General features: G+C 37.6%; 1 protein-coding gene across 3 annotated transcripts in view; it reads left to right on the forward strand.

The window, feature by feature from the left end:
* PRKG1 (protein kinase cGMP-dependent 1) overlaps nt 1-18,480 on the forward strand; it is a 533,418-nt gene that overhangs the window by 446,005 nt on the left and 68,933 nt on the right. For all 3 annotated transcript variants that reach the window (XM_042789839.1, XM_042789836.1, XM_042789830.1), the window contains 2 exons: nt 7,245-7,310; nt 17,501-17,575. In XM_042789839.1, the coding sequence (XP_042645773.1) occupies nt 7,245-7,310; nt 17,501-17,575 (141 nt within the window). The remainder of the gene's footprint in view (nt 1-7,244; nt 7,311-17,500; nt 17,576-18,480) is intronic.

Genomic DNA, 18,480 nt, shown 5'->3' on the forward strand with positions numbered 1-18,480 from the left:
TACTTTAACTCTCAGATCACAGTTTGATTTGATTTTAATACAGCTGTTTTCATAAATAATGGCAAATTAGTAATTTACCACTCAGGAGAAGTGCTTGTGGGTTAAATTAGTTGTGGCAGAGGTCATAGATTATTTCCTGAGTAGTTTGCAATTATCAGTTTTGGATTAAGTATGGTGAGAATATACCAAAAGTGTGTAATCGAGTTAATAAAGAGTTATCTCTTTATTAATGCCATGACCCGTGTGATTCATAACCCTTTCATATTGTTGCAACCACAATTACCTTGCAGCCAGGAGTTAGCAGAAGAACCTGATTATGCCTCGCAGCAAGGGGAAAATTCTCATGCTGACTGTCAAAAGTGTAGGTACCGTCAGATTTATGCCAGATTCGTAGTAATCAAGTGGTAGCAAGCCCTTTTTTCTCTGCTTTCAGATCACGAGGGGCATGTACCCTTCTCTTCTCAGAATAGTCTTCAGCTGACACAACCCCCCTCTAGGTTTCCCGAGTCAGCTGGCAGTTTATGATCATGTATATAAATGTGAAGGTGGCTAGCAGAGGCTGATTTTTTAAAATGCAGCAGAAGGTCTCTGTGTTATCAATACTTTCTGCCCTCTGCATCTCCCCACTTGCTTCCAAGAAACAGGAGCAGGTTCAGTATTAGCATGATAGGGCCTGTCATAGTGCTTCTGCTTTGATCAATACTGTATTTTGGCAAAATTTATCTACAATACATCTATTGATATCAGCTTAGGTAGTCTGATAATGTAACACTTGTAAATTCAGCAGCATCACTATGTCAGGTCTATAATCCAATAAAAATAGCAGCAGACATCTCTTGCACTTTCTTCTGTCTGCAGACCCAGGGGATCACACAGTAAATTAAAATAATTTTCTCACTGTAACATAGGACTCAGAAAATGAAATTTAACAATATAGTGAAATACAGGACATGCTCATATATAAATATATTCCTATATAGGAATCAGTGAAATGACTTGTTTAAGGCTGAGCTGTAGGCAGTGGCAAGGCAGAGAAGAGAGCAGTCACAGCCCAGTACAGTATTTGTAACAGTGGTTGTTTCCCCAAACACATACACTGATTCCAAAAATTATGTACATTTTTAAAATTAGGACATTTGCATTAATACCAAAATAAATTGTATTTTATGTAAACTGGACTTGATTTTCTATCATTCATGAAACTGAAAAGGAGGAGAAGCCCTCCAAGCATTTTTCTTTTCATGAAATAGCATCCATCATTAATATGAAGCAGAAAATAATTGTCAGACTTCAGACAGCATCCTGAAATGATCCCAGCACATTGTGACTTGTTGGGAGAATTCTGAGTTAAAATCATGGCATGTCTTAGCAGCAGCTGAGTGTCATTTGCTTTTAGAAGCATCAGTGCAATAAGGACAGCAGAATTTTTCTGACCAACAGAGTCTTGAAAGACCTGTTCACGATCTCCGAGTCCTTTACTTCATAAAATAGTAAAAACTGTAAATACATTTTAGAAATATTTGCTAATGTTTGCAAGACATAAATTATTAGAAAGGGTGAGTACATTTTCTAGCCTATTTGGAGAGTTGTACTATTTGTTTATATTAAATAAAACCTCCTGTAAAATAGTAGTTTTAAAGCATTTTGTCTCAACCGAGTGAAATGCTGTTTTAGAATAAATGTTTCCTTTTCCCAGTAGCCATATAGCCTAAATTGCCCAGGAGCACAGGTGATTGTGCGTGCATTTTGATACAAGCCTTGAAACTGGGGTACCTTGAAGCAAAATCTCTTTCCTGTAGTATTTCATTCTCTTTATAAAAGGTGTGATTTTAATCCCTATGGGGATTTTTATAGGTTTTATTAAATGGCATAACTCTTTTCAAGTGAAGCTTTTTCAAGCTGTGCGTTCTATTAAGGTCACATTAAAATTTTTAGTAGTTTAGTAGACCACCTGGTATTTATTAATTCCAGTACTGTATTTTTATAGTCAAAACCAATGGCAAATGGATGTTGTGTTCTCAGAAAGCTGAAGTGTTGGGAAACCAAACATCAATATACAAGGGGTATTTTCCCCCTATGAAAAATCAGTCAATAGATCCAGATAAATGAGACAGACCATAGCTTACACCATCAATCGTGCTGGACCGCATCATTATTCTGTAGGTCTGCATTGACTTGACTTCAGCAATGTCTACCAAGGAAAAGTAGGAAATAGAGTGCAGAGTGGCACAAATGGTACCAGTTGAGGGTACCATAAAATCAACCCACATTTTTTGCTTCCATGTGTGTTTGGTGATCACATTATTTACAAGGATAGTCCAAATGTTTCAGATGAAGCTTCTGACCAGGGACACCTGTCTTGATCAGACTTGGGAAGGGTGATGGCCGTCCTAATCTAAATGGGCTTGCAGACTGCCAAAGGGCTATTGGCTGCAGCAGTATCCCAATATGTATATTTAGGATTATCAGGCGGGTTTTATTTCTTTTTCTAAAAATGTCAATGACAACCCATTTTTATTTGACCAAGTAAGTGAAGGACCTTGACCAGCCACCAAGAGTAGATGGATCAGTGTCTGCTCGTTGGTGATTGCTCTGCAGAAGCTGCTGCTGCAGGGAGAGGTCTATGGTGTATGGTAGAAAGCTCAAGTCCTGTGGGACTTCTGGAAATGACTGTTTAGGTCATTTAAACTTGAGAATGGTGTTAATGGGGCTTTTCAAATAAAAGATGAAAAGAAAAAATGAGGTCTTCCCTGATGGGTTTTAAAAATTTGCTACAGGATGACTATCTGGAGGTTCCTAATTTGCTGATATTCAAGTTCTTTAATGCACTTTCCGGCACTGTATGCTTGACCTTGTTACAGTATTTTTAATAAGGTTGATTTGAAGTATTTAGGACAAGACATGTAGGAAATAAGTCAAAGAAAAAAGAAAATAAAATAAAAAAAAAAAAAAAAAAAAAAAAAAAAGAAAAATCAGTTATTAACTTGAATTTAGCAGTAATAGCTCAAACCCCAGCATCTCTATCTCCCCTTATTATTTTATTGGGTATTTTCTGATTGCAACATGATTTTCACACAGGACATAAAAATTAGCTTTATTGGGTATTCTGAGGAGAGGTACCCAAATTTGGTGATCTTCTGGCAAAACATCCCTAGATCTATCCCTTAAAGAAAGGGGGTTTCTTACCTAGAGACCTAAAAATGTCTCTCCCATCTTTTAGTTTGAAATCAATTTTGACTGACAAAATTCCAGTCAGGAGGTGAGCAGAAGAGGCTCGGCTGTAAACATGATACTTCCTGCAGCAGGGTACTTGCACCTCTTAATAAATGCTATTTTATGCCTGGAGGCTGCATCTGGTGGGGACCGATCCCAAAAGCTGGGCAGACGTCATGCCAAGGTTGCACCAGTTGAGTAAATCTGGGAATAACACAGAGCAGTGTTTGCTCATGGCATAACAGCAAGTTTCAAGCAACTGTAATGGTTGAATAATAAAATAACAATATATTGTTAATTTAAGTCATCCAAATGTAGTTTCAATTTCTTTGAAGAGTTATATTGGCATTATTAAGGTGTTAGGTATAGTAGGAGCTATGAGAGCCAGTGATCAAGTAGTACTTTGATGAGTTAGGGTATGTACAAAAGTAAAAAAGCAACAAGATGGCAATCATCTCAAAGATTTTTAAATCTAATACAAATTTTTACAGTCCAAGGTAAAATCAGGGAACAGTCTGACATATGACCTTATCTCTGATTAAAGCTGCCTCCATCTTTCATATTCACCCTTTCCAACACGTCTTTATAAGTAGTATGATCAATACACTTTTATCAGAAAAGTTCCTGGAAATGGTTAAAAAACCCCATCATTCTTAAATGAATTTGCTGGCAGCTTATCAGAAGCAACACTGTTGAAAATTCCCAAGTTATATGTGGTGAACTGGGCGTCGCAATGAGAAAAATATATATATGCACTTCATCTCTTCAATAATGTACTCATGTTTATAGTGATGTGATAAAGCACTTTGGAAGAGCTTTAGGGCTGTGGATAACGTTGCCATCTAATTCCACCGTGTGCTAAGGAGCTGAGGAGGGTGGTACAAGGTCTCCTGCCCCGGTTTCCAGGCGCGTGCCAGGGGCAGGAGCCGTGCCCACTTGCGTGGAGCCTCGTACCTCTTTGTGGCTCCAAAACACCCTCTGCTCGTATTCCCCAACGGTACACCCTCGAAGCACCACCCCAGCAGCTGTGACCTTTCTCCAAGCCCTGAAGTTTGAAGCTGGAGGGGCTGTAAAATACCAGAGCTCACACAGAGGACAAAATATAGTAACGGGCTGGAAGGAAGGAGGCGTTTTCCCAGGAGGAAATGGTGGAGGCAAACAGTGGCGATGGAGTATTCGGAGAGCGAAGACAATTCCTCTGATGAAGAGTGCTGTTTCTCGGGGAGCAGCGATGAGTACTCCTGCGACGAAGTCCAGAAAGTGTCCAAGTCAGTGCGTGCAAGCAAGGCTTTCACATAATTACTTGTGGCATTTGATGGTGTGCACTTCTAATAATTACTTGTTACATGTACTGCCCCGCACTTCTAATAGCTACTTTTGCATTTAGTGCCATGCACTTTTAATAATTACTTGTTGCATTTAATGCCCTGCACATCTGGAAATTATTTTTGCATTTAATGCTGTGCACTTCAAATGATTACTTGTGAATTTAATGCTGTGCACTTCTGCACTTCTAAGAATTAGTTGTTGCATTTAATGTCATGTGCTGTATGTAGCTGGGAACAGTCTCTCAAAATATTACCTTTTAAAACATGGACTTACAATTTGTTTTGCTTGAAGGTGACTGAGGTTAATTCGTAGACTGGTGGCACAGTCCTAGGTACGTTTGACATTTCTAAGCCTATGTGAAGTGTTGGCAGTGTTTGGAAGTCTGAGCGTGTCTTGTGTTTCACAGTTGATGCACGTAAAGGTTTAATGTGATATAGAACTGAAAATACGTTGATTTTTTTTCCTTCTGGTTTTAGAAACTTGATGAGATTTTCAATCCTTGTGGGTGAACATCCCCTAGCACAAGAGCATGCAACGTTTATAAGCCCACTTACAATCGATTTAGACTGTGGAAAACAGAAAGCTGCTTTCCCCTGTTGGTCCCTTCATTTGGTGTTTGTGGGATGAGGGTCCCGCGGCAGTGGCTGAGGGGGGTTTGTAGGCAAGGATGTGCAGGATGGCTTTGGGGATACCCAAAGATAGCAATTTCTTGACTCAACATTTCATATGTGAACCAGTTTATCATTCATTAAAAAACCTGGTTTTTCCCTGACATCAGTTATTTTTACTCATGCAGAACATAAAGAAACCTCAGAACCACGTGACTTTCTGCATTACAAAACCCTTGCCATCCCTCTGGTTGGGGTGTTTGTGCAAAGTGAAATGCCCTTCGGGAAAGTACCTTTGGTCTGCATTTATTTCATGCTGATTAAAAGGTTGTATTAAGTGCAAAATACTGGAAGATGTAACAGTTGCTTGTGTTAATTTCTAACAGTTATTTAGGTATTCTCTAACGTTAAAGTTTATTTTAAATGTTTGAACTGAAGCCACCAATAGCTGTATTTTACCTGTCTGTAATCATATAACCATAATATAGTAACTATAATCATGCTTATGATCTATAACTATAAAGGTATAAACTGTCTTCTTGTGGCAGAAAGGCATCTCACATAACAAGACAAATATGTTAAGTTTTAACTGGAATTAGTGAACAACCAAAAAGTTTGCATACTCATTTTAAAGTATTAATATACTAGCAAAAGTTGGCTACAGCAATTTAACAGGATATTAAATATTACCATTCCTTATCCTCTCTATATTTACCAAAGTCTTAGAAGATAATAGAGATAATTGTCTACTGCTATTTGGCTACTTCTTTCTACTTGCTTTAAATTATCATAATTTTCTTCATCGATATGAATAAATTAGCACTAATACACAGTTAATTTCACTGAAAATAGAGTCAAAGACAGCATTCAAATGTAAGCTTGAATAATAATGTTTCTTTCATTTGTATTTCTGCTTGCTCTGTTTTAAAGATACTAAATGAAAGAGAGCTCAAAAGTGATTAAAGTTAATTAATGATTACCTTAAAGGGAGAGTGTGTACTCCTGTATGAATGCACACACACCACCCTTTTTTTTGCTATATTAGTGCTTTAATACCTCCAATCTTTAAACAGGGGAACTACTATTTCTAACAGCATTTTTAAATCTCATTTTCTGCTTCAGTGGAAATGTACAGTGGTTTTCCAGTCTAAATGAACTAGGTGTGTTTAAAAGAGGTGGGTCTCTTTTGCCTGTAATCCACTTACTCTTTATATATGGAAAGGTTTGGAGTGAATTTGGATAAAACAGCAACTCTGAATCCTGTACATTTGTTTGGACAGCACAGAAAATGCAACAGCATCTCTTAAACCATGACAAAACGCTGAATCAGTATGATTAAAACAAATTAACTTCCTATTTTATAGGTTGAGCTAGCCACAGCCAAATTCTCGGTAGGTCAGAGAGAAGGAGAACACAAAGCATTTGGTAATGAAGATACAGAGAAAATTCTAAGTGCAATATTTTTAATTTCTGAAAAGCTGTGGAAAATACTAGTGCAGTGTTTCAGTGCCGAGACCTTTCAAAAGCTCTGTCCTTATCAGGCCCCTTTTTTAGGCACAGACCCAGCCTCCTCCATGCTCAGATAGCAACCGCATAACGAGCCTTATATCCCACCATATATGTTGTACCTGCTCCGAGTAGCAGAGCTGATGTCCTACTTAACTAGATGCTTCATGTTCCAACACTGAGATATCATGTAGGGTTTTAGAGAGAAGGACACAAGCAGAAGTCTCAATGTTCATAAATAAATCTATGCAAACAGCTAATATTTTGATGAAACTGTTTCTATGCACAAATGTACATAGCAAGAAATGAGGCTTTGCCTAAAACAGATGAAAAACATGGGCTGATGTGTGGCTGGATGTCTTATTTAAAAGGGGAACCTGTTTCTTTTTTTCCACTCCCACGTGGTGTTTAACTTTTGCATGCTTGAAGCCTGTACCAGATGATGAACATCAAATCAGTATAGGAGAAAAAGCTGTGAAACCCATAAATTTATTCCTGAACTGCTTTAAGAATGCAATATGTTTGGAAATAAAAAGTTTGTCATGAAAATAATACAGTCTGCTTAAGAAATTTATTTTTTTCTTTCAGGGAGGATGTCAGAACAGCCAATGTCATTGCAGCTGAAGCAGTAACTTGTCTGGTCATAGACAGAGAGTAAGTACATCATTTTCCTGCCTTGGGCGGGGGGTGGTGGTGGTGGTGGTATCTCCAGTTTGCACCTTTTACAGTTTTTAGCTAAAGCCTTTGATCATTTTCTCTGGAGAGGTCATTTAATTTTGAGTAATACTTTCACAGTATATTATATGTGTCCTTGATGAAGTAGAGGGAAGATCCCCATAAATGAACATGACAAAACTCAGTAGTGAAAAATGGAGAAAATTAAGAAGAGCAGAAAGACAAAATTGAAATAAATGGAGGGATAACATTACTGTGGAAACTGATCCAGGCGTTATGGTGGAACACAGATTGAGTTAATGTCGGCAAAATGTCACAAAAGGCATCAGGCTTCTGGCAAATGTTAGAGCAAGATGTTGTTATTCTATCCCATGTGGGGATGGAGAGCCCTTGTCCAAAGGATGTAGCCCTGCTTGAAGCTCTGTGGCTCAAAGGGGATAGAGGTCAGAAGAGTAAAATAACGTCTTATATAGGGAACTTGAAGGAATTGGCTGTATTTAATCTAGAAGAGAAATCCCTGGGCTCCAGAAAACAGTGCTGCAAATTCAAATGCTCTTTACAGTTGTTGGGAATGGTAATCACATTTTTTTAATGCTCAATCCATTTCTCTGAGAAACTGGAGAATTTCAGTCTTACTGACAGCAAAAAAAAAAAAAAAAAAAAAAAAAGAATAGCACTACTTTGAAAATTCAGCATGGCTCTTGGTGTGGTTTTCCAGTTGAGGACAGTGAAACACTGGCATAGACCATCAAAAGGTACGGACAAACCTTCTACGGGAATCCTTCCAAGGGAATGTAGTATAGTTTTGTGAAACCATCGGAGACATGGGTAGGATGAATGGGGATTGATTTTTCACTGCCTCCCCCAGTACAAGAACCCCAAGAAACCTGCAGGAGGGAGGTGAAAGCCAAAAGGAGGTGACTCTTCAGGCAGGGCTTGCTCACAGAGCTGTAGGAAAATGAGAAGAGTTTGCAAGTGTTCAAAAAGAAAATACATCAACTGGATTTTTTTAAGTATGTAGCACCTACCTCTGGGCTAGGAACTTCCAGGGAGGTGTAGAAGAGTTCCAAGGCAAATATCAAAATAGGTTGCTCTGTCCTTGAACTCTTTCCTGGGCACATAGTCTTGATGCAAGATACTATCAAAGGTCTGATACTGGATTAGGAATGACCTCTGAAACCCTTCTTATATTCTGATGAGATATATGAGAGATGCTCAAGTATCTTGTAGGGCTGATCCACATACACTCAATCCTGCTTTGACACAAATGCTTTGTAATCAGATATCTTCCACTTCTTCATTTCTAGAAATCTAGTGTTCTGTAATGGCTGAACTGGGGAATAATACTTCAAAAATCATGTCTTTTGGTATGTTAGTTTGTTTATGTTCAATTGACAAAAAATATGATCTGTCTGTTGAAATCAGATGGTGAACTTCAGGACTGTCAGCTGAGTGTCTCTCTTTCACGTACACAAGCAAGGTAGCCTGGTAGATAAAAGACACTATCTATCCCTTGTCTTCATGTGGAGCAAAGAGAAGAATTGGCATAATTAGATAATTTAGCAAGCATTAATTCAGAGAAATACAAAGCAACAAATAATTTATGCTTTTTTTTCTGAACACTTCTATAAGAGAGATTTTTGTTTTACACTGTAAGCATTAAAAAACCCCCAAATAACTAGTAATTGCAGAGTCAGTCATTCCTAATCATTTTACAGACTGTTTCTTTACTTGTCTCTTGTGCCTTTTTCTCAGTATGTAATGCCCTTGAAATAGTAAGGAAGTACAAGTTAAATTTAAACTGATGAAGCTGTAGTTAATTTATACTAGAGATTCTAGTAATGCTCTGCAATTAGTAGCAGAGTAACACTATTTATAAGAAACCTATTTATACCACAAGAAAAGTGGTGCTACTTATAGCACTATTTATAGTTCAGGGAAGGTTGTCATGTGTCCTGACCAGGTCTGACTTTCTTATCACATCTTCTCTCTTAGATTATTATTTTATAAGCAAGCGAATAACTGTAGAGGCTAATTTTAATATGGAGAAGATCTACTAAGACTTCTGTAAATTTGGAAAATTGTGCAGACACTGTTCTGTTAATTAGGAAAATTAGCATTTCTTTATATCCAGATTCACAAAATATTACAGCATTTGGTTTATTATGGTGATCGTGGTAAACATTTGCTTTGAGTTATACTCAAGGTAACAATGGAAACTGGAAGTCAGCTTTACCTACTTTTGGAAGCTGTTCTGCACAGAAGGAGGACTGACACATGTCATTACGGTTACCTAATATTACAAGACAAGTTCTTTGCTTAATCAGACGTAACTATTGAGGCAGCGAATTTCATGCTCCATATGTGTCTTGATCTGAAACATTTCAGCAAAATTGATGTTGCAAATTCAAAGAGCAAGTTATGGGAAAATATCATTTCTTTAATGCTCAATCCATTTCTCTGAGAAACTGGAGAATTTCAGTCTTACTGACAGCAAAGGGTTAATATTACCCATTGGTATTATGTTGTCATCAGGGTAACTTTTCCAGCTTCCTTGTAAAAGTCTTCCCAAGACATCCAAAAATTATTCTGCAGAACACCTGAGAGCCACACTGCTAATACAGCTGCTGTACTCCCATGGAGTTAACACTTGAACTGTAAGAGTCACACCTTGGTCTCGCAGCAAGTTATTCCTAAGAGAGATGGAAGACTGGTCTCTGGATTTGGCAATATTGTGAACAATTGTAGAGCAGTTTTAGTTGCTGAAGGATTTTGAGGGTAATAATACAGGAAACTTTCCTTACAGGGATGAACCAGGCCATCAAGCAAGCTCTGGGACAGTTGGGTTTGAGATGGGACTTTGCTTAAGCGTGAAAAGGTGAAATGGTTTGCCTAAAATAATTTCTGAAATTCAAAAAGTATGGAGTTGAAAATACCATTAAGAAAGCCAAACAGTAGCACATGATGGGTCTTTAATTACCAAAGTCTCACAGTGTCGGTGCTGCCTTGCTTTTTAATTTCCTTGTGAAACAAGGCCATTACAGTCACAAAAACACCCCAAAGATGCCCAAGAAGTTATTTAGCTATTTCTTATAAATCTATGTAGACATGCTTTGCAGCAGTGGATTTTCAGCATCCTTTTCTGATGTAAAAACAATCAGAGTCATGATCTAACAAAGAAAATGACTTGCAGTGCAGCAAGCGTTTGATGTGTCCCACAGATTTTAAACCATTTTGTTCCCACTTGTCCTTGTCCTGAAAATATTTGTTACAAAGGACAATGTTGACACTCTTTCCATCTTACAATTATCTTTTTAAGTCCCTTCCTTTACCAGAATAATGAATTTCAGTGGGATTTTGTCCTTAACACACTTTGGCTTCATCAGCAGACTCCACAACATAGGAAGTGAGATGAAGCCAATCAGCTGGCTCCAACCAAGCTGCCACAGAAGTTTCAGCAGAATTTGTGGAGGCTTAATGTCAGATTATGCTGCATTTTACGCCACGTGAATGAATAAATATTGCTCATGACCAACCTGCAAGTTGAACCTTTAGGATGATGTCCTTCAGCAGTAATCTGAACCTAACAGTGAAGAAGATACAGGTTCAATGTTGAACTTTTAATTTGGTTGATCTTTTAAACTGGGTGAACCATTTCACATAGACTCCGCATTGTATTTTCTGAAATTAGCACGTGTGGCATAGAAGAAATGTAAATGTGAGTGTTTATTGTGTTGAGTGCTTTAGCTCAGTCTGTTGATACCATTTTGGCCTAGACTGAAGAAGTCGATAAGTGGTGGGAGTCAGTAAATTTAGGGCAGAAAACAGGGAAGGTTTGTTGTGTTCTTCTAAGGTAATGAGAATGAAGAAAATGGAACAGCATGTAAGTTAGTAGCAACAGGGGAAATATATTTATACAGGGAATGGAAGTTACTGAAGCTCAGTGCATGTGATCCTTGAGCGGGAAGCTGTATATGGATGGTAGGTATATCATCTGATATAGTTCATGGAGAGGAAAAAAAGAGAGTTTGAGTTGCAACTGGAAATTATTCTGGAGTTTGGATTTTGAAGACATGGAGAAGTGGATGCACAGAGAACTGAAGCATTACAGACACCACCTGAAGCATTGCAGGTACCAGCTGAGAAATCAGTGGGTGGCAAGTGTCCCAGTAAGAACCATGGCTCTTCAAAGGTAATGATCACAAACAGGAGGAAAACACAAATTAGCAGAGGGGAAAAAAAGCATAAAGCAATAGTTTGTTGTGCTGGGGAATGAACATAGCACCAGGCCATTACTGAAGATGAGAAAGCAAGGAGAAACACATAGCTTCAGCCAAGAACTGGAACTTGTGAAGAAACCCAGGCTGTGACTGTTCAAAGAAAGGAGGTTTTGCAGCTGTTGTGGGAAATTCTGCAAGAAATCTGTTGCAAAACTGGCAATTGTGCAAGGAGCCAGAGAGGTCAAACTGGGGCCTCATAAGCATAAGGAATCTTGGGCAAAGAGATAATGGAAATATGATAGAGGAGCAACCACTTATGAAACATGACTGGGAAAAAAATATGAAAAAGGTAATAGGGATTAATTTCATAGAGATTCAATCAACTGGAACTTAATAAGAGGGACACTTCCAGCAAAGATATCTGGTTGGAGTCAAAATCACATTGAAGAAGATAGCAAAAGAGTAGCAGTGAAGGCACTCCTGAACGTGTCTGATATGGATGTGTTTAGATACAAATATCATAAATGTGAAAAGTCTTGGTGGAAAGTGAGATTTCTGGACCTGTGTCATTATAAACAACTAAATTTCCAGAGAAGAGGCAAAAATAATTGCTACTAGAAACTGAAAGTCCCAGATATTTCTGAATATGGTAGTGTAACAAGTGGTCACTGACACAGCAGAGCTGGTTGGAGCAGGTTTTGGCATATGATGAACACAGTGTCACGAGTGGTTTTTTGGTAAGCAGTGATGAGCAGACAATGGAAAATAAATTTGGATTAAGTGATAATTTGTTAATTGATCTCAAATTAAATAGAAGGTTTTAGAAGTAGGTCTGTAACTCTGATTCTCAATATTAAAAATGGAAAATTGAGACATTAGCGGATCTCTGGGAGATCAGCTGGACAAAAACACCTACAGTTCCTTCATCTTACGGGCTTCAGTTCTTAGAAATCTGCATAATAGAAAGGCAACACATTTAGGAAATTATTTAAAGGGATTTATAGGAGTTTGTGTTTGAGAATGGCTGAAGACAATTGACTAATTGGTTTGAGATCACTACCAGTATTTATAAAACATATAGAAAATAAAGCAAGCTTTTATTTTCCAGATGTCATTTCCAGGAGAAGTAGCTGCTACAGTGGTTGTACAAGCTCTACAGTGACCACATTGGGAGTACCATTAATTTTGCTCACCCAAGGAAGAGGACTATGACAGCAAATAGTTTATTTGCTATAATATTAAGAGTTGTCATTTTGCCAGGAAAAAAAATAGTGTAGTCCTTCCTGGTCAGGTGAATTTCAGAGAAACAACTTAGTAACTGGTAGGAAAAATTTCCAGGAAATTTCACATTATATTCAAAGTTTCAACATGTCCATGTGCGCTGCCATTGAAAAGGAGGTTCCACTAACCTGATAGGGAAAAAAAAATGAGATGGTGGCAAGGCTGATCAAATGAGGATTGCAGCTTTGCTAAGGGACCTCAGCACTGGACAGGCTGGTGTCTTCTCCATGCCCAAGCTTAATGGTGACACTGGATTGATTTAGCCAGGCTGTATGGAGGGAAGGAGATATTCTTCCTGTCAACAGTGAAGCATAAACCCAACTGGGGGGCTTAGGACATTGGCTTGAAAAGTTCAGCAGAATCCACATATTGCTCATGGGAATTGTAAAACTATACATCTGACCATTTCAAGGAATTTGTAGAAGCCTTTGGATACTTGGGGAGCCAGACAGCTCATTGCAAAAATATAGGTTTCTTCTGATCAACTGTATGATCTAGGTAAACATACTAATATTTTATAACAGTTGTTAGTTGTCAGATGTCTTGTATTCATCTTTAATACCAAAAGCAATTTTATCTTTACAATTCGTAGGCTTACTGTGGTTCTGACTCACAAAGACCTCGTGTGAAATAAAATGCAATACTGTTGCTAGTTAAGTATTTCCTATTGTGGTACTGCAGTAATTCATCCTCTGGGAAGAAATTAATTGTGGGAGATGCACAACGTTGTTGCCTCCCAAGTATTTCAAACTTGGCCTGTCATAGCTCGTCTTAGTGAATTTTCAGGCTCCCTGGAGGGGTTATTAGATTTGTTGCAGAAGTACAGTTGGACTGATTGGGGAAATGTTAATAAATGATTACAATATGCTGGATTTGATGGATTGGTCCTCTAGGAAATTTATTATAAAATGTCTTCTGATAAAAATTATGTGTACGCAAGTGGGACAACCTTGAGCATCTGTTCTGTAAATCAATTTAAATAAACACGTGTAGACAGACTTTACTTGCAACTACTTTGTATGGAGATAAAACAGGAAAAAGAGGTTCAAAACTTATTCCTAACATTTTGATCGCCATTGGCATTCTGAGAGAGAAGTTGGTGCAAGTTTTTAAACTTCTTTTTTTTTTTTTTTCCTACACATACCTCTTGAAACTGAAAAAGTGTGTGAAAGTTCATAGATTCTCCTGAACTGTAAGATTATTTACACTGAAGTTGATTCAGGTTCATCTTTTATTTATATGTGATTTTTTTCCTCCATATAATTTATTTATATTGATAACAATATTTTTCTGGAGTGCTGAGATATACCAGGTGTAAATGTTGCGGGTGCTGGGAGTACAAAATTGCCTAATGCAAATGTTAGAGGGAGGAGCTGAAGGTTAAGAGCCACTAAAACTCAAGGCACAGCTGCTGCTGGCGGAGGCCAGTAGTGCTGCAACACTATGTGGTGTTTGCAGAAATGGAGTGCTAAATGATGTTTTTTCTTCTTATTGTCTAATTCGGTTACACATATCAAAATATACAGGTATTTTTAAGGAAACATTCTAAATATTTCAGGTATTTCCAGATTTTTCACTTTGAATTTTACATTTTTGTCTGTATTTGAATGCCTGATTTATTTTTTTTTTTTTAACAGGGATAGCTATGAGGTGTCAAAAAAGGTTACTGAATCAACCCTCTTGGCAGTGGAAATTGGAGAAAAATAAAATAAAATAATATTATCCTAGCATGACTGACCCTATACAAGCTGAGCTGAAGACTTTCATTGGAGATTTTAGTTTTTGCTGCTTTACTGTTTTTTGCAGATGGGGTGAAGTTTATCCATGGAGAAAATTGGTTATGAGAACAGAATAGAAAAAATGAAGAGAGAAAGCTATGCAGAGAAAAAAAAAAAAAAAAAAAAGCAGTTTTCTGATTAAATTCTTGGGGAAGTTGTGACAAAGATGACACTTCAACAGCATTGAGATAGGCAATAAAAAAGTGGCTTGAGTGAACTTCAATATCTTCCCCAGTCCCAAGTCTTGCTTAAGATATTTTAATAAAAATATAAGGACATTAGACAAACCGTTGTTACTCCCTTCGGTGACCCTTTTCTAATTTGCCCATATAATGTTTCATTAGACAAAGATTTATTTGCATTGCCAAAAATTGGATGTTTAACACTGCCACATTTTCCTAACCACATGAAAGCAAACCAAGCCTAGCTACTTTAAATTGCATTTTAAACCTTAGGTCATGTCTTATAGCGTTCCAGGAGGATTACAGTATTACTGTGTCTCGCTTAATTGCCTAAATATCTGTTTGTTGTGCAAGTGAGAATTAACATATGCATCTTGCTTTGCTTTCAGTGTCATTTCAAGAGTTTGGCTTTATCTTATGGCACATCTTCAGCACAGGAAAGACAAACCTTGATGTGTTGAATGAACTGAATTTTTCATATTTTCACTGCTGAGTAAGGAATTGTGGGTCAAAAAGATATTCTGATGATTAACACATTTTAAAATTGAAAATTACAGCCTGCCTTGTTAAAAATCCCTAACACAATTTCCATGCAGGAGCAAAGGGGGCTTTGCCTTTTCTTCCTCATTAATGAGTTCCCATTGCTTTCTCTGGGCTACGTAAATTATTTCCTAGATTGTATCATTTAAAATATTACGAATGAAACAAAGTGGAAAACTCGGGGAATTTGCGTGGGCAGAGGATATTTCCAGAGCAGTGATGACTGTAATTATGCAAAAAGCCACGCTGGAAAGACCTGTTACAGCAGCTCTATATCCAAACCAATATAATTACTTCTTCTGCGAGCTCTTGCCTCGTATTTATTAGAATAATGTGTAAAATATGGCTTTTTCCAGCTGCTGTTAATAACACAAGATAATTAAGCCTGATTTCGTTCTTCTGGAAGTCTTGTTCCTGCTCACCGCATGCACGCGGGGTACCTGGCTTAGGGTCAGGCAACTCCTGATGCAGCAGGACACTTAAGTACCCACTTAAGACTGTATGGCATGTTTAAGCTGCTTGGGCAAAGCATGGTTTGAACAGTTTCATCACACTTGAGGCCAAAGGGAGTGTGAAGTCACCCTGGTTAACCTTGTACGTTGCAGGATATTGCATTTCCCACAGCTGCCCTCCTCTCAACCCAGATACATCAGGGTGGGGAATTCTGCTCGCTGCTGTATTTTCACAAGCAGCTGGGGTTTGGAGCTTTTCAGTCAGTAGGTTTTTCATATGTGGCTTTTTATCCTATATAACGTCATGTGATCTGAAACAAAGTGATTTAGGGGGAAAAAAGCAAATGATCTGCAAATTATTAGCTTTATTAACTTGCCCTGTATTTTCCTCGCCTAAGGAATAACATTAATTCTCTTTTATCCTAAAAGTCTTTGCTGAGAGAGGGCCATATTAAATATTCTGTTCTTATTCCTAAATTTGTAAATATGATCCTAAATGGTGATTTTATTTTATTTATATTTTTTTCAACCTTTCAGTTAATTTATTTTTTCAACTTCTTAATAGCCATTTCTGTTCTTTGGCTCTATGTTTAGTGTCTCAGGAGTGTCATGAACATATAGAAACCAGAGGAACTGCAGGACTTTCATTCCGAAGCTGTGACATTAAGGCAAAGATTAGTCAAGAGACTATAGTTTGCAGCAGTTCATCCTTTTAAATTAGCTTTGATCTTTTCTCATTTTGCATATGGTTCTTGAAAAAAAAAAAAAAACAAAAACCTGTGCATGACACACGCTGGGAATAATGGAAATGTATAGTAGGGAACTATGCTTTTCACCAGGATTGATTTCAACTATTAAAAAATACTAAAAATATTAAAATTGTATTTCTTATTTAGTGTCTGACACTGTGTAATATCACTACCAAAGACATAACAGTTGTATTTTTAAATTTTATTTCTCTAGAGTGTTGCTTGTTAGTTGATTAAACGGCCATTGGGTCCACTTGTTTGAGTCACTCATGATATAAAAAGATTTTCTAATTCTTTTTCCGATATGTCCGTGCCCCCTGGGACAGAGGATGGCGTTAGGGGACTTGCAGCTTGTACAGAAGACAGCTCAGCTCTTCTAACATTTCACCCAATCTTACTCAGCTTAACCCAATTTCCTCTTAAGTAGTTTGGCTTATGACAATTTGTTTGCCTTTCTGACCTCACTTTCTTTTCCTTCTCTGCTTTTTTCCCTCATTCTATTTCTCTCTGCTGTGTTATTCGTCACTGAGAAAGCTAAGATACATAAATAAAGATCGTCCTTTACTTTGAAAACAGAGAGGTTTCTAGGGTTTCTGTTTAAAGAGCAGGGGTATGGTGGTGGCACCCCACCATCACGGGATTTACCAGCCACATTGACATGTTTAGTCTAAAACTTATATTGGAGGGAGGGAAAACTTCAGCAGTAATTGCAAATTGCAGGGGGTTTAGTCCCTAAAAAAAGGTGGATAAATAAGTTTGGATCTTTCTGGTATTGGTTATTGTGCTTCCACCCCTTCTCCAGCATGTCTGAGACAGTGTTTCCCAGCAGATACCCAGCCCTGGCCGCGGTTTGGTCAGTCATGGCCATGCCTGATGTCAAAAGATGGCCCCTGGTTGCTGTTGATGTTGACTTATCTGGCTCCCAAATGGAGATCCTCCCTCTAAAAATACCCCTTTATTTTTACAGCTCCTTCAAACATCTGATTGGTGGCCTAGATGATGTTTCCAATAAAGCCTATGAAGATGCAGAAGCAAAAGCAAAGTAAGTATCTGCTCACTGTGTTCACCATAAAACCTTAATCTCGTTTTTGTTTATAGTACATCACTGTAATTAAGAAAAACCCCCGTTTTTCCTCAACACAATAGTATAAAACAGCTTAAAAAGTAGTGAATTAGGTGCTTACTCTGAATTTTCTTCTGGATGAACCTCCTCCTGTCTCCCTGGCTCTCCCCATGAATATGGAGGGAGGACAGGTATCCCTAGGTCAGTGCCCAGAGCTGGGTGGTCCCAAGGTCTGTCTTAATCACAATATTTGAGTCCTCAGAAGTGTTGGATCTTCCAAAAATTCTCATGCAATAGTTTAAGGTGTGAAATTACACATCTTGGAAAGCTCTAGTAGTGATAGAAATTGTTGTTGAATACGATTTGTTTCTTTAGAGAACTCTGATCTTTCTCAGACATTTTCACAAAGTCAGAATGTGTTCTGAGACAAAGAATGGGAAATAGAGCTTGTCATTTTTGAATGAATACTAGAGCTACCTTGATGTGAAGCAATATATTAATCCTAAGACCTATTATAAATATTCATTCCTTTCAGAAGTGAGCTGTAGCGTATTGAGATATTAAAATATTTCCAAAGAAACCACATTCTTGATTCATTCTTGATCTACAGTTTGGTTTTGATAGGAAAACTTTGTTATGTCTGTGCTTTGATTCTATACCAACAATAAACCTGTTGAAGAGGAAAGTGTTCTGATTAGAGGGATACTGAATATAAGCCTATATGATTCAAAAGCAAAAGTTGTTTAAAAGAAAACTGAAGTTGCTTTATACAATATTATTTTGCTTTTCCTCTTACAAAATTATTTTACTTTCTGATTTTTTTATTACCATGTTAAAGAAGGAGATAGTTTTTTTCTCAGTCAAATGCTGGATGTGACTGTTAA

This window comes from Tyto alba, unplaced genomic scaffold (assembly GCF_018691265.1).
Source record: "Tyto alba isolate M040663 unplaced genomic scaffold, T.alba_DEE_v4.0 Super-Scaffold_1, whole genome shotgun sequence".
In the NCBI taxonomy this organism is placed as follows: domain Eukaryota; kingdom Metazoa; phylum Chordata; class Aves; order Strigiformes; family Tytonidae; genus Tyto; species Tyto alba.